Source organism: Macaca thibetana, chromosome 6, assembly GCF_024542745.1.
Source record: "Macaca thibetana thibetana isolate TM-01 chromosome 6, ASM2454274v1, whole genome shotgun sequence".
Classification (NCBI taxonomy): Eukaryota; Metazoa; Chordata; class Mammalia; order Primates; family Cercopithecidae; genus Macaca; species Macaca thibetana.
This window is the reverse complement of record NC_065583.1, coordinates 104,472,086-104,488,962: the sequence shown is the minus strand read 5'-3', so window position 1 is coordinate 104,488,962 and position 16,877 is coordinate 104,472,086. Positions and strand designations below refer to the sequence as shown.

Genomic DNA, 16,877 nt, shown 5'->3' with positions numbered 1-16,877 from the left:
TGGGAGCAGACTAATAGACAAACGGAAAAGAATGGCAAGCTCAGAACTAGACCCACATATAAAGATGGGAACCTGATGGAAGATGATGGTGGTACTACAAAGCAATGCAAAGGGGATGGTCTTGAGAAAACTAGGTCATGTCTGAATACTCCCCCGTTGGAATAGAGAACAAATGCGAAAGTTTAAATTATAAGATCAATAGAAGAAAATATGACTTGGGGTAAGGAAAATCTTCATGAAACCCTAAACTGTAAAGCCAAATAAAATTTTAAAAAGTAAAATAAAATAAAGACTGATTTCACTACATACAAATTAAGAATTCCTGGTTAACAAAGAACACTGGACAAAGCTAACAGATATATGACAAACTGGGAGAAGATATCTGTAATATCTAAAACTCATAAAGAAGCAATACCTTGCTTATATAAAGAACTGCAAAATAACAAGAAAGAAATGGGAAAAAAGATATGGATAGGCAATTCACAGAAAGGAAAGGACATATAGCCATTTCAACATACATATATTTCAACAAATGCATGAGATTCTCTAGTAATCAGAGGAGCATCAATTAAAACAGCAAGGAAATACCTCATTATATTCATAATGGCAAAAAGTACAAAAATGGTTCATATAATTTATTGGAAAGGATGTGGGAAAAAAACATTACAAAACAAAATCACATCGTGAAGGGTGTCAAGTTGAATGCTTCTTTAGGGCAGCGCCTCTGCCCACTATACTAAGTACCTCTTAGATCTGAAAACTAGGTGTGGCAAATACTGCTATTTACCTACTCAACATGAATTTTGCCCTTCTTCCTCACTTGTAGAATCCCTATATTATTAGGAGAATAACATGTCTAGCTTAGAAAAACACACATATACACATAATTTCCAGCCCCACTTGCAGCAAGGGGTGACCATTGATACATAGACAGGAACCACTGGGTGGGGCTTTGGGAAATTCCTTTCACCCCCTGCCATCTTGCACCATGGATCAACCTGGAGGCTCTGGAAACATGCTCCGAAAATAGCAGAGCAGAAAGACATACCGAGCCTGGGTCCCTGAAGAACTGTGGAGTCACTGGCCGTGGACTGCCCCTCTTTAGGCTCTGTAACAGGATAACACCCTAATTTGTTTAATAAGCCACTATAGACCACCTCTGATACTAGTATCTTAATGCAATTCCTGATATTCAAGACTTTTTCTAAAAAAAAAAGTCATTCTTTTCTAATGGTCAGAGGTAAGGTACAGACTGGTATTACAAGGTAAAGATAACTTAGCCTTGAATAGATTAAGACAAATAAGAGGATCACTGCTTGAAGTAGCGGTTAATAAGCTTACTTATTCTCCAGTTAATTACTAAAAACTGAAATACCATCTTAAAGATACCTTTCAAATGGTATTTATGGATTTTCTTATCCCCCAAAGGTGGAGAAAGTAGAAAATAGCATCTTTTAAAAAAGATGTCAATATGTTCATTGGTGGAGTCATAATGCATAAAGGGAAGTCAGAATTTTTTCAATACATCTTTTTTCTACATCACAGGGGACATACCATGTCTTCTCACTAAATTTCCTTTGATGGCTTGAGGGTTACTCTTGACATGACAATAAGGTAGAATCTCTATGTTTCCAGATACAATGCCTTGTAAAGAGCTCTTCAGGCCTAAGGAGGAATGTGTACAGGACCTACAGAGGGCAGGTCTCTGCTGGAAAGCTCACTGTTTACGAATGATCTAGTGGCAGAGCACAAGACAAAAATACATACAGAGCCATGTTTTAAAATTTAGATTTTATTATTATTTAGTTATAGTGAGGCCAACAGATCAGGAGATGATCTGCTATTAAAAAGATAGTTTATTATTCACCCAGCCCAAGAGGAGGATGCACACCAAGCCACACAAGGCAATGTGGAGAAGCACCAAGGTCCAAAAGGAGGCAGAAGGAGTGGGAGGAAATATGGCAAAAAACATTATGTGATTTTTGCAGGAAGGAATGGACAAGTCAGGGTAAGCAGGTTTAGTTTGCATAATTTCAGCGGGATCTGAGATGTAGGAGTTCTTCCTAGTTGTCTGGTACTTGGCCCTGGAGTGATGAGGGCAGGGGAATATTGGCATGGAGTGTAACAGTCTGATAAAGAAGGTAGATGATCAGTGGGTGGCATGCTGGGTGAGTTGTTTGCTATGTCTAGAAATTAGCTAACCCTTGGAGGGGGTATCTCCCTGGTCATGGAGACCCCAGATGCCAGAGCATCAATAATACAAAAAATAAGAAAATACAGTTAATGGAAGTGGCCACTGATCTAAGACACCAAACAGGATTATCTTGTTCAGCTGTGTTCAGCACTTATGGATACTGCTCTGTGACAGGCACTGTGCTGAGCCCTGAGAGAGGAGCATCTGCATGACACAGCTGCTGACCTCCATGAATCTCAGGCCCAGGACTCTGAGCTCATGATCTAATTCTAAATGACGTTGGCAAAGGAAGGAAGTGTGTTCCAAAGAAGCTCTCATCAGTTTAAATATTGGCGAACCAATGCCAGGGTCATGCAGACAAAAGACCAAATAAATGCACCAAACCAGGGCATTTTTCTCCCCTGTTCCACAGAATATTGTCTCTCTCTTATTTTCCCACCAGGGATGCTCCTTTTTGCGGCTCAGACCTAATGGACTCGCTCTATTTTCCCAGGGGGTCTAAACTTAGGAACCAGCAGAATGACTAAATTAGAAATAAAAGTAAAATTCTGAGCCCCTCAACTGACTGAACAGATCCATTGCACACTACATAGAAAGCCAGTCATTCGAGTTGATGGGTGCTGACGAGTTGATGAGTGCAGCACAGCAACATGGCACAAGTATACATAGGTAACAAACCTGCACGTTATGCCCATGTACCCTATAACTTAAAGTATAATAATAATAATAATAATAATAATAATAAAGTTTAACTTTTACATTAAAAAAAAAAAAAAGAAAGCCAGTCATTGAGACAAGGAGTATTGCCAGGGAAGAAGGCTCTATTTGGGTGCTGCAGCCAAGGAGAATAGGAAATCAGTCTCAAATTCATCTACTCAACCAACTAAAATTAGGGGTTTATATGGCAAGGGAGAAATGTGACTACATGTGGGAAAATAGGAAGTAGTAAGCAGTAAGGATGAGGACTTGTTCAACAGGCAGCATGTGGCTGGTTAGGGAATCATAATGGGTGAGGGATATGGTGCCTCATTGTCCAGATGCAGTGATCTGGTAAGTTTCAGTTCCTTGATACTATCTGGGAGGCCTCATGGTTGGTTTCCCAAGAAAGGAACTCAGATAAGACAAATGTAACTTTCTGAAGTTTTAAGACTGGGAGGGTAAGTTTCCAGGTTTATTCAAAAGAAACCATAAACATCAGTTCTATAGGACAGTTGGGCTGATTTCACACCAACCAGCATTCCTTCCTGATAAGAGACCACCAACCACAGAGCAATTCTGGCCAATCTACAAGGGACTCACAGTGAGGGTTTTCATCTCCTCTGCTTTGCCATTTGACATCAGAGGATGAAAACGTCACACTGGGATCATGCTAACACCATCATTCTTTGAATATGGGTCCCACAGAGAGGCAGGAAGCTTAAGCTTAATTGTGCATGTGCATGTTTCTCCTTTCATAAATATTCATGAATCCTCCTACAGCTCATTGAATATATTTGGCCACCCTGCTCAGCATAAATTTCTGTTCCCTTTGCCCTTCCTTCCAAGTGTCTTGTTCTCAGCTTCTGACCAGAGGCTATGCCTCGAAACCTGTCAGGATGGCCACCCTGCAGGCTGTAACCCTTCATGAGAAATAAAGCCCTTTTCTAAATTTATCAGCCTCCTCATTCTTCAGTTGACATAGGTAAGTAGAGCATTATAGTCCCCACAAAACATTACTGGGGTACTCTGTTCTTATTTGTAAAACAAGGAGATAGGAAATGCATACTATACTAAAAGTTTGTTCAAAGAACATCAGCAAGTGCAAATGTCTGAGACCAGAGGCTGCAAGCCTCCCTATCACTCTAAGGCTTCGGTAGCCACATTGCCAACAGCTCTCCACGCCCTCAGGTACCGCAGGCTAGACGTCCGCACGAACACTATCGGTCCTTACTGCTTTCCGTCGCTTCCTGTTCCGTCTTGGCCCCGCCTACCGCTGGCGCCGTAGTTTCCGGCTCAACTGGGGAGCTGCCGGAGCGCTTCTGGCCCCTGGTTTTCTGGACGCTGGTTTCCGGGTTCCTTATCCCACGCTCCTCCCTCTGTTTCTGTAGCTGGAGAAGGTAGTTTCCAGGAAAGTTTTCCGGTTTCCAGGCCGCGCACATCGGGCAGGGGCCATCCTCAGTCCCTTGCTCGTCGCCCGCAGCCCCGTTCGGCTACAAGTGAGTTTCAGGGCGTCATGGCCAGGGGCCACCGCGGCCGGCCGGGTGTGAGGCTACCTTTCGCTGCCCGCGCGCTCCCGTGGCCTCTGGGTCCGCCGGCGTCCGTTTCGGCCTGAACGCAGCCCCTCCGCGGCAACGAGCAGTCTCGCGCCGGACCTCATGGCCTCGGAGGCGCCGTCCCCGCCGCCGCCCACCTCCCCTGAGCCTGAGCTGGCCCAGCTAAGGCGGAAGGTGGAGAAGTTGGAACGTGAACTGCGGAGCTGCAAGCGGCAGGTGCGGGAGATCGAGAAGCTGCTGCATCACACAGAACGGCTGTACCAGAACGCAGAAAGCAACAACCAGGAGCTCCGCACGCAGGTGCGCGGTCCGCCTTAGCCCCGCGCCCCATCCAGCCCGAGGCGAGGCTTTCGAAGCCCCTGATGGCCTCGAAAGGGGTCCTTGGCAGGGGCTCAGAACTGTAGAGTACTTGAAATATAAATAAGTAAAAGTTCAGCGCAGTTACAATTCCAAGTACATCAGGAGCAAAGCTGAGTTCAGGTTACTTTTTAAATCTATGTCTCGCGACTGGCGTGAATTGAACTTAAGTACTGTGGCTACATAGTCTTCATTCCCGCTTGCCCCAGCATCCCATTTCCCATTGTCAGTAGGCGCATTTACTGTAGAGCACATTTGAGTTTATTAAAACGTTGAACTTGGGTCAGAATCCCATCGTTGCCATTCACTGGATGTGTAAACTTATACCGAGCCTCAGTTCCCCATTAAATGGGAATGATAGCTCACAGTTGTGAAGGTGGAGTAAAACACGAGTAAACAATTTTACAAACTTTTGAACGCTATACCTGTGTAAGGTTGCTCTTCGGGGCGTTTACTTGGGCTTTCTTGTGGAAGTAGGGAAGATGTATAACTGCTTTTGTTGGAGACGTTAAGCAGCTTATTTCGTTTTCAAGATAGTAGGGACAAATGTTAATACTTAAACTGTCGCATTAAAAACAAAAAACCTTGTTTGGGCGCGGTAGTTCACGTCTGTAATCCCAGCACCCTGGGAGGCCGAGGCGGGCAGATCACCAGGTCAGGAGTTTGAGACCAGTCTGGCCAACGTGGTGAAACCCCGTCTCCACTAAAGTACAAAAATTAGCCAGGCCTGGCGGCGGGCTCCTGGAATCCCAGCTACTCGGGAGGCTGAGGCAGGAGAATTGCTTGAACCTGGGAGGTGGAGCTTGCAGTGAGCCGAGATCGTGCCACTGCACTCCAGCCAGGGCGACAGAGTGCGACTCTATCTCAAAAACCAAGAGCATAATATTTTTTTTTCCACTTTGTTGGCAGGCATTCTCTGCCAACACATTATTTCCACATAGTAACTAGTTTCAATTTGACGGTTGTCTAGTTCTTCATAATTTATTGGTACGTTTCCTAAAACCAGTATATAGGCCGAACACTAAAACGTCATCAAACTTCTTTATGTTTTACCAAACGGACTATGAAAATAACTGCTGAGTTGCAATGACTTTGTATGACCGTTACATAGAGTTTTTGACATCATGACATTGGAAAGTTTTTGTTTAGTCAATTTGAACACCTACGGTGTGTAACTGTGTAGGAGCATACAAGTACGGTAAAAAAAAATATGGGGAGAAGGTAGGGCGCGGTGGCTCACGCTTGTAATCCCAGCACTTTGGGAGGCTGAGGCGGGGGATCACGAGGTCAGAAGATAGAGACCATCCTGGCTAACACAGTGAAACCCCGTCTCTACTAAAACTACAAGAAAAAAAATTAGCTGGGCGTGGTGGCGGGCGCCTGTAGTCCCAGCTACTCGGGAGGCTGAGGCAGGAGAATGGCGTGAACCCGGGAGGCGGAGCTTGCAGTGAGCTGAGATCGTGCCACTGCATTCCAGCCTGGGCGACAAAGCGAGACTCCGTCTCAAAAAAAAAAAAAAAAAAAAAAGGAGAGGGGAGCAAAATATGACAGCCTTTTTAAAATGACAGCCTTTTGAAAAGGGCTTTATAATTCTAAGTTGTTGAAGTACTGCTTGTGTTAGAGATTCTAAAACATTTTTTGCTAATCTTCAAAGAGCCAGCATTTTGGTGTTAACTGTTAATTTGATAAATCAGACTAAATAATGGGACTTTGTGAACAGATCCTTTATTTCTTACAGAAAATAATGTTTTTATGCTAATATTTCGGGAGGTCAGCAATTCTCCCTAAAGAATTAGAAAATTTAAAAACTGTTAATTCCCATTCATATTATCTAATATCATTCAGTGTTCTCCACGTGGATTTAATTATTAAATATGTTAATGCCTCTTATAAGCTTTAATACACTTAAAAAAATAGTAGTTCTCTGACTAAACTGCAGCAGAAGCGAACTTCTGCAGGTAATTGCCTAAGAGGAGCATCTGTCTTCCACATGCCTCCATTTTAGTTCAGTATTAAAAATTTAATCTCGTGCAAAGTCTTGACTCTACTTTGGATAGTGATAACTCCTTACTCTCCTGGTCAGCCTCCCTTGGTTGGAGAGAGGGTGGATTTGATTAACTGTCGTTCCAAATTACTGAATATGTCTTATCTGGAGCAGTTAAAAAGTTTTGCTTGAGAATTAATGATAACTGGAGAACCATAGTACATATAAGGTTTGTACAAGACCCCAGAATAGCCTTGTGCAAATTACTTTGTCTCGTCTGATATTTTATGTGTAAAATTGGGGTTAGGGCAACGAATATTTCAGGTGGTTTTGTGAATTAATGAGATGTTATCCAAAGCATCAAGTATAGTGCCCAGCAGGTAGTAGATACTAAGTAATCTAATTCATAGTAACAGACAGTAGCCAGAGCCAGGATTTAGGGCAAGGCAATCAGGCTCCTAGGGCAAGGAATTTAATGGGGCACTAATTCCCAGCTATGGAGCCTGTACTTGCATGAATGACAGGAGGGCGTCAAATTTTTCATGATCAGTGTCTTGCTTCCCTCACTGTAGTTCCTGCCCTAGCATTAGCAACAGATTGGATAACTCATGAAGTGCACGGATAATCTGTATATAATCAGTTTTATTGCCTTTCTCTGTTTAAGCTCTTTGTATCATTAAATAAGTATTTAAAAGCTTGTTTTTTACTTGGTTTCATGTATGTAGTAGACATTGTCTCACATTGAGGTCCTCTCAGGCTGAGGTACATTGACTGAGGCAGCATGTTACCTGCTTTTGGGCACTTCCACACACTTTCTCTGTCCTATGTAGTAGCATCCTTTTAAGGGTATTTTAGTGTGTGAAATACATGGAGGACAGATGCCGCTCTCAGGCAGTCATCTTCCCTGTTGTCTTGTGCTACAGTTAATTATAGGACTACTGTTTAATGAAAAAATGTGTATTAAAGCTTGTAAGTGGCATTAACGTATTCAAGTGGATAGTTAATTCCAAATGGAGAATACCAAATGAATATTAGATAATTCAGTAGGGATGAGAATTTGTAATTTTTAGATTTTTGAATTATTTAGAAAGAACTGCTGACTTTAAAATATTAACATAAAAACAATCTTATTTGTTAGAAATAAAGGACCCTGTTCACAAAGTGTCATTATTTGATTTTTGGAGGAGATATTTGGACATTTAATAAGAGAGATTAGGAATGAAAACATCTTTTAAATGTAAAAAGTAAAATAGTAATTTTAGCTTTTCTGAAAGGTAAACTTGCTGCTCTTGACATTTCTCTAAAACTTTTATCAAGAAAAACAATTATTTGTAACAGCGGGAGATTGGTGTATATATTATTAGATCATTACATGATTTCTTTTTCCTAAAGCCTTGTTTTCTCTCAGGTGGAAGAACTCAGTAAAATACTCCAACGTGGGAGAAATGAAGATAATAAAAAGTCTGATGTAGAAGTACAAACAGAGAACCATGCTCCTTGGTCAATCTCAGGTATTTCGCTTATAGTGAGGATATGCTAATGCTGTTACATTCAAATCATGCTAATGTTTAGTTTTCTTTAAATTTAAAATAAACTAAGATCAAGGTAAATGAGAATTGTTAATGCTTTTGACGTCTCTCCATATGATCTGGTATTTTCAGGTAATCAGTTTGTTCTTCTGGAGGAAAAAGTAGAAATGTATTGTCATTCCTGTGATTTCTATAATGTTGCTAATGTTTTCAGTGACACATTCACTGAGTAATTTTTGGCACGCAGTTAGCCATCTACTTCCGTATCTGCCTTCCTTGTGACCAGGGGCATTTGTTTTCTTGTTGATGTGTTCTAATTAGAATTGTGTATAGTGTCAGTTCTCTCACCCTTGTGGGAATGGTGGGCCTACCACCATGGCCTCATGAGTGTTATGAGGCAAAATAGTTGAGATACTGAGTTTTAATATGTGTGCGTCACAAGAAGAAATCATCTTTCCTATTAAGTTTTGCCTTACTTCATTGAGGACATAATTTGGCTAAATTGCTAAACACAGCAATAGTGCTAACCTTACTTATCTGTATGATATGTTTTAAAAAGTCTGCATGGGGAGATAAATTTGACAAAAAAAAAAAAAAAAAAAAAAAAAAAAAAAGAAAAAAACCCTAATTCCTTGCCTTTATTTCTTTATCAATTGATAAGCAACAATATTAAGGTATTTGGTTAGAAGTTAAATTGATAAGCAACAATATTAAGGTATCCGGTTAGAAGTTAAGAGTTAAGTTTTTTAAATAGAATACAACCTATCCACCTATTTTTATTTTACTCTTGCTGTGGAAAATGTAACCAACTTACCTTTTTTTTCTTTTTAACTGACAGCTAGGGTCCTGAAGGAGACATTAGAGTCAGAGATACACACTTCTGCAGATTTATTTGTACCATCTGTTTTAATCTTTTAAAATTTGTACAGTTGTAAAAATCATGATTTATTTGAAGTATTTGCTTTTTGTGTTTAAATGCCATTATTTTGTAATTAAGTCCTTTTTATATACATTATTCTAATATGATATGATTTTACTTAAATTTTTTTGCTACAGATTATTATTATCAGACATACTACAATGATGTTAGTCTTCCAGGTAAAGTGACTGAACTGTCAGATCAACAAGATCAAGATATCGAAACTTCTACTTTGAATTCTAAAGACCATTTACAAATAGAAAATGATGCTTACCCTGGTACTGATAAAACAGAAAATGTTAAATGTAGACAAGTGGACCATTTTGCCTCAAATTCACAGGTAATAAAATGCTAAACATGAAACTGTTCGTGCCCAAGAACCTGTCCTTCTTTGTTGTTATGTGGAAAGATAGACTTCTTTGGTCCGTCACAGCATATACAAGCATTGTAAACATTCTTATGTGTAAAGAATATTATGTGCAAAGAATATTATAGTTTTTCAAAAACCAAAAGTAGAACTTGTTCATATGTGTAGTGGTTTTCCTGCTACATTGTGTTCCAAAATTGTATGATATACGTAATCTAAAACAAAATTTGTCCAAATATTTTGACTCAATGAAAGAACTGTGGACAACAATACCACATTTACACCTAAAAAAATTTTAATGTTCCTTTATGTCAGATACCCTGCCACTGTTCAAATTTCCCTGAATCTGTAAATTTGTTTTTATAGTTTGTTTGAATCAGGATCCCTATTGTGTTTGACATACCTCATTTAATCTATGGTTTTCTCCTTCATTTGTCTTTTTGAAGTTTTTTTTCCAATTGAACATATAATTATTGAAGAACCTAGATCTTTGTCTTAGTCAATATTTCAGAGTCTGTGTTTTGTGGATGGCTTCTCTGTGGCATCATACATTTATTCTCGAATAATTGTCACTCATTTTTACTGCCTTCAAAACTGGGTCAAAGTTGAAGTTACTGACACACTAGTAAATGTTCTAAAAAGTGGTTCAAATCATAATTGATAGACATCCTTTTCCATTGTAGTAATTGAAGTCATTACTTAAACATAGTCTCAAGTCTTGAGTTCAGCCAGCTTTTTAATTGATATACAGAAGCTTTTGTCTTATTTGGCGTGACTGTATCTTTTATAGGAACCAGCATCTGCATTAGCAACAGAAGATACATCCTTAGAAGGTTCATCATTAGCTGAAAGTTTGAGAGCTGCAGCAGAAGCGGCTGTGTCACAGACTGGATTTAGTTATGATGAAAATACTGGACTGTATTTTGACCACAGCACTGGTTTCTATTATGATTCTGTAAGTATCTCAGATCCTTTTTTTTTTTTTTTTTTTGAGGCAGAGTCTTCCTCTGTCACCCTGGCTGGAGTGCAGTGGTGCGATCTCAGCTCACTGCAACTTTCACTTCCCAGGTTCAAGTGATTCTTATGCATCAGCATCCCAAGTAGCTGGGATTACAGGCGTGCACCACCACACACAGCTAATTTTTTGTATTTTTAGTAGAGTCAGGGTTTCACCATGTTGGCCAGGCTGGTCTCAAATTCCATTTCAGACCTTTAATACTGTATGATACATACTTAGTGCCTGATATCAAATATTAAACCCTAAGCCGAAGTAAGAAAGCCAAAAGCTGCATTTAAAAATTATATTTGACTCAAAACTATTTGACAGAAGAATTCTAAAATAGCTTATGGTGCTACACTTCTAAGTTTTTAAAATAAGGTTGTTTATTGTGATTATTATAGATAATGTTTTGGAGAAGTCTTTTTGTATAAAAATAACATCTAAGGTATTAGAGCTTTTGTTAATAAAAGCAGATAGTTAACTACATTGTAAATATTTTAGAACCTAAACTAATTTTTTTTTTCATAGAATTAATAGAGAAGTAAGGTTAATTTTAGGTTTGAGGTAAGAATTTTAAAAATTATTTCAAATACTTTATGAATTCATTTTAGGCCACATAAGGAGACTTCTTTCTTGAATTCTTAGTAGTGTGTTTATTATTAGCCAGTGTTTTATATTCTGTGTCTTTTAACTGTTTCACTTTAAAAAAGTCAATCTGTTGGCTAGGCATGGTGGCTCACTCCTTGTAATCCTAGCACTTCAGGAGGCTGAGGCAGGAGAATTGCTTGAGTCAAGAGTGCAAGACCAGCCTGGGCAACACAGTGAGACTCTTTCTATAAAAAATTTTTAAAGTCAGCCGGCTGTAGTGGCTCACCTTGTAGTCCCAGCTACTCAGGAGGCTGATGTGGGAGCATCGCTTGAGCTGGGAAGATGGAGGCTGCCGTGAGCCATGATTGTACCACTGCCCTCCAGCCTAGGTGACAGAGTGAGACCCTGTCTCAAAAACAAACAAAAATCAATATGTTAACAGTGAGAACTAGGGAATTAATATGGGATCTAAAATATAATGGACCACTGACTAGGATAGAACCAGAAAATAAAGTTCTTGATTTACAATACAGTGTTATAGCTGTTGAAGTCTAATACTTAATTGTATTTCATTCCAGATTTGATGACAATGATAGAACTCAGTCACATACCTCAAACTCAAGAATCTAGTAATGTAATCTGGTTCTCTGAGGAATTATAGAATGTGGTGCACAAAAGTGGAGTTGATGTTCATCATTCCTGTTACTGCAACTATTGTTAACTTATCTAGAGAACCTAGTGTCATACGAAATATCTCAATTAACATAAGAGGTTTCGTTAGTTTGTCAATCTGCATATGGTAAACTGTAAGTCCTTATACAGAGAGGGTTTTCTTTCATAAGGAGGATGCTAATTGACAATGCTAATAAATAACCAGAAAATTAATGTTTAAACACTTATCCAAAGGGAGTAGTTATTGTTTAGTTTCTAGGAAAACAACAGTTTCAGGTAGACATTAGTCTTTGTCAATCTTCTGCCTTCATTTCTGTATCTTTTCTCTTGATATCTGTTGTTCTGTAAATGGTTAGTTACATTCTGCAGGTTATATTTCTGAGTAAATTAGGAACTTCATTGTGTTGCCATTTTTATTATTTTAGTAAAATTTTTTTTTAAATATTTTGAAAATGTCTATATTTGGGACTGACAAACAGATTAAAAAGGTTTGAATTATAAAAGTTCCATTATTACTAGAAATAAAGATTGGAAAGCCTCCATTCAGTTTCTTAGTTAAGAGAAAGATGGTGAGAAATCTAAATATTTTTGTAAGAGATCTGCAAAATGGAGGGATTAAAGACAATAAATTGCAAGTGTCAATAGTTAGAAAAATAAATTATTCTTTTTCAGGGAGTTTTAGTTGCTCAATCTCAGTACATCAAAGATGTTTCCAGGTCTGGTCTGCATGGATTTAGGATGTAAATAAAATATAGACTGTTCAATTAAATACTGGTTTTAGAGTACTGGCCAGTATATCATAAATGCAGGTGATTACCTAATTTTAACTTTCTGGCTTTTAAATCTGTAATTTGCCAAATTCATTTTTGCATGGTTGCTTGTCCTATTTACTATAGAATTAATTAATTGGTGGAGACAGTTGTTTATTGATTGCATTATACAGAATGTTATTTTTTGGTATGCATGAACTTTATTTTCAAAATTTTTTTCACTGATTTTAAGTAATGAACATCAAAAGACAAATCTTTGTTTTATGACATTAAGAGGAGGGTTTAGGGGTTTATACTGCCACACCATTATTGTGCAGTCATTAAGAATAAAGAGTCTAGAACTGCTCTCATATGGTCAGCTTTTTCTTATGCATGCTTTAGTTTTCATGCCTTCAAAAGTATTGTCAATTTTTGTTAATGTATTAAGTGGAACCATACAAAATTTCTGTTTCTCAGATAAAAATGATCAAGTATTGACAGTTTTATATGATTCAATTTAATATTTAGATTTACTTGTTTCTCACACTAGGAAAATTAGATCAGCTCTTGAATGGTAAAGTATTTTGGAAGATTAAAGCATTTTTTATTCTGTTATCTTTAATTCATTGTCTTCTGAAAATACTATAGTTGTTCAAAGAAATATTTACTATATTTGAATATATTTGGCATTTTCGTTAAGTTTATTTTATCTTAGATGAATTTAGAATTTTTTTTTCCTTGACTTTCAAAGGAAAATCAACTGTATTATGATCCTTCCACTGGAATTTATTACTATTGTGATGTGGAAAGTGGTCGTTACCAGTTTCATTCTCGAGTAGATTTGCAACCTTATCAGACTTCTAGCACAAAACAAAGTAAAGATAAAAAATTGAAGAAGAAAAGAAAAGATCCAGATTCTTCTGCAACAAATGAGGAAAAGGTAATGTCTTTATAATTTTAAAACTTTACATAATGGTGATAACATGATAATTAAGACAAAATTTTTTATGAAACTGAAAATCATTCAATAACTCTGTATTTCAAACATGCCCATTAAGATAACATCTAAGGAAAGTTTAGATGGAGCAAACATGGACTTTGTCATAAACTCTGTCACTAGAAATAGAAAGCATTTCTTAAAATTTGAAGGAGACAGATTTAGGGCAGATAAAATATCTTGTGTTGTATAGTTTGGAAGAAGAATTCAAATCTTCAGTTGATAAGTTGATGTCAATGCACAATTCATAATAAAAGATAAACACAGTTTACAGGTAGACATAGATACAGGTTCAACTTTTTTTTTTTTTTTGAGATGAAGTTTCTTTCTTGTTGCCCAGGCTGGAGTACAATGGCATGATCTTGGCTTACCGCAACCTCCACCTCCCAGGTTTGAGCGATTCTCCTGCCTTAGTCTCCCAAGTAGCTGGGATTACAGGCATGCACCAACGTGCTCAGCTAATTTTGTTTTGTAATTTTAGTAGACACAGGGCTTCTCCATGTGGTCAGGCTGGTCTTGAACTCCTGACCTCAGGTGATCCACCCACCTCTGCCTCCGAAAGTGCTGGGATTAGAGGCGTGAGCCACTGCACCCAGCCAGGAAAACATTACAAAAAAAAAAAAAAATCCATTGTTGACAACTATGGAGTGAGAGTTTAAATGGCCTGCAAGACAATGGTTAAGAAAGTGATAATTACATTTAACTGAAAAAAGTATTATGTAGGCTTTCAGATGGTACTTGTAAAGACTAAGGGGAACCCCAAAAATGCTTACAATGATACAATGTTAAATTGAAAGAAGGAAAATATAAAAAGGTATCAGTGTTCTTTATTTCTACTCTCTAAACAGATAAGTTTGGTGGTTTATAGGTAAGAAAGGAGGCTTGTTTGTTTTATTGACATTTTATCAACTGTGGCAACTATTTGGTATCTTACTCTTGAAATTTTATCTCATGGTTTCCTGTCCTGTCCTTTCCTCTCCTATCCCTTCCTATCCCTGTCCTGTCCTGTCCTATCCTATCCTTCTGTCCTGTCCTAACAGGGTCTTGCTCTGTCACCCAGGTTGAGTGCAGTGGTGCCATCATGGCTCACTGCATCCCCGACCTCCTGAGCTCAAGTGATCTGCCTACCTTGGCCTCCCCAAGTGCTGGAATTGTAGACGTGAGCCACTGTGCCAGCCAGTTTTTCTTAACAAAAGAAAAATTACTTGATACTAAATTCTAAAGTTCACATAAGGAATTAGGATTCTGTTGGATTTTTTTCTGTTCTCTATTTGATTTGTTTTTGTTCTTCTGTTTTTTTGTGGACAATACTTAGGAATAGAAGAGTATGTGACTTAAATACTAGAAATGAGTTTTCTGTTTGCTTTCAAGATCTCTGTTTTAATGGCTAGTGCTTGTTACTAGTGGTTTAACTGTTTGAAAGGCTAGGTTGTAGGCTGGGTGTAGTGGCTCATGCCTGTAATCCCAACAGTTTGGGAGGCCAAGGCAGGCAGATTACCTGAGATCAGGAGTTCAAGACCAGCATGGCCAACATGGTGAAACCCCGTCTCTACTAAAAATACAAAAATTAGCTGAGTGTGGTGGCAGATGCCTGTAATCCGAGCTACTTGGGAGGCTGAGACAGGAGAATCACTTGAACCTGGGAGGTGGGGGTTGCAGTGAGCCAAGATTGCGCCACCGCACTCCAGCCTGGGCAACAGAGCCAGACTCCATCTTAAAAAAAAAAAAAAAAAAAAAAAAGCTAGCTTGTGAAAGCACCTCTCACTAACAATAGGAAGAGTATATAGGGCTCCTCAAATGGCCTTGCCTGAAAAACTAGAGAATAGAGGTGGAAAGCATTCTGTGGTATTGTGGTCCAGCTTCGCTCCCATAACTACTCATCTTAGCCATCCTTCTTTGAAAATATGTGAATTTCAAGACGAGCTTTAAGAAAAATTCTGTTGGAATTTTGAGAATTTCCTGAGGATTCTAAAAGGTACCTGTGAGGCCATGAGAGTATCTTCATCTGTTTTCTTTATTTTAAAAGATATTTTTGAGCCTCACTTTTTGTAGGTGGAGGTTATGTGGAAGGAAGACAGTAGGGGAGATAGGAGTAAATAATTTGAAATACACATATGTGCCTCAGTGCCCGTAAATAAGCCCTCCTTTCTTTTCACTTAATGACTATCTAACGTTCTGGGCCGGGCGCGGTGGCTCAAGCCTGTAATCCTAGCACTTTGGGAGGCCGAGACGGGCGGATCATGAGGTCAGGAGATCGAGACCATCCTGGCTAACACAGTGAAACCCCGTCTCTACTAAAATACAAAAAAAAACTAGCCGGGCGAGGTGGCGGGCGCCTGTACTCCCAGCTACTCGGGAGGCTGAGGCAGGAGAATGGCGTGAACCCGGGAGGCGGAGCTTGCAGTGAGCTGAGATCCGGCCACTGCACTCCAGCCTGGGCGACAGAGCGAGACTCCGTCTCAAAAAAAAAAAAAAAAAAAAAAAAAAAGAGTATATACAGATAGGCAACTTTTTTGCTATAATTTTATAATGTAAAAGCTCCTCATGGTTTTTCAGCTCCTTGCCCTTGTTCTTGATGAATTTGTATTGCTAAAAGTGTATATAATTTATCACACTGTGAATGTTTAGCCAGTCTTCAAGCTGAATTTATGCTGTTATTAAAGATAGGTGTGTGAGGTGGGTGGATCACGAGGTCGAGAGCTCGAGACCATCCTGGCCAACATGATGAAACCCCATCTCTACTAAAAATACAAAAATTACCTGGACGTGGTGGCTCACGCCTGTAGCCACACCTGTAGGTACTCGGGAGATTGAGGCAGGAGAATCTCTTGAACCTGGGAAGTGGAGGTTAGAGCGAGCCGAGATTGTGTCACTGCACTCCAGCCTGAGAGACAGGATGAGACTCCATCTCAAAAAAAAAAAAAAAAAAAAAAAAGCTGTGTGAGATGCTCTCATATTTAATAAAATAACAGAAGAGCATATGAATTTGCCTCATGTTGCTGTAAGGTAGAAAGAAAAGTGAGAGTGTGTCAGAAACCAAGGGAAAAAAACGGAAAATAATTATTTGCTTTTTCTAAGGCTAAAATAATAGATTTGACCATTGTATAACATGGTGACTATTGTTAATAACAATGTATTGTATTATTGAAAACTGCTGAGAGCAAATTTTAAGTTTCTTACCACAGAAAAATAAGTATTTGAGGCAATGTACATGTTAATTAACTCAATTTAACCACTCTACATTGTGTACATATTTCAGAACTTCATAT

The 16,877-nt window shown here is 38.7% G+C and overlaps 1 protein-coding gene across 2 annotated transcripts in view; it reads left to right on the top strand.

Moving 5' to 3' along the window:
- Nucleotides 1-4,157: 4,157 nt before the first annotated feature.
- Nucleotides 4,158-16,877, top strand: part of AGGF1 (angiogenic factor with G-patch and FHA domains 1) — an 84,615-nt gene continuing 71,895 nt past the window's right edge. For both annotated transcript variants that reach the window (XM_050795669.1, XM_050795668.1), the window contains exons 1-5: nt 4,158-4,746; nt 8,196-8,298; nt 9,373-9,575; nt 10,393-10,557; nt 13,363-13,551. In XM_050795669.1, coding sequence (XP_050651626.1) covers nt 4,549-4,746; nt 8,196-8,298; nt 9,373-9,575; nt 10,393-10,557; nt 13,363-13,551 — 858 coding nt within the window. In that variant the 5' untranslated portion in view covers nt 4,158-4,548. The remainder of the gene's footprint in view (nt 4,747-8,195; nt 8,299-9,372; nt 9,576-10,392; nt 10,558-13,362; nt 13,552-16,877) is intronic.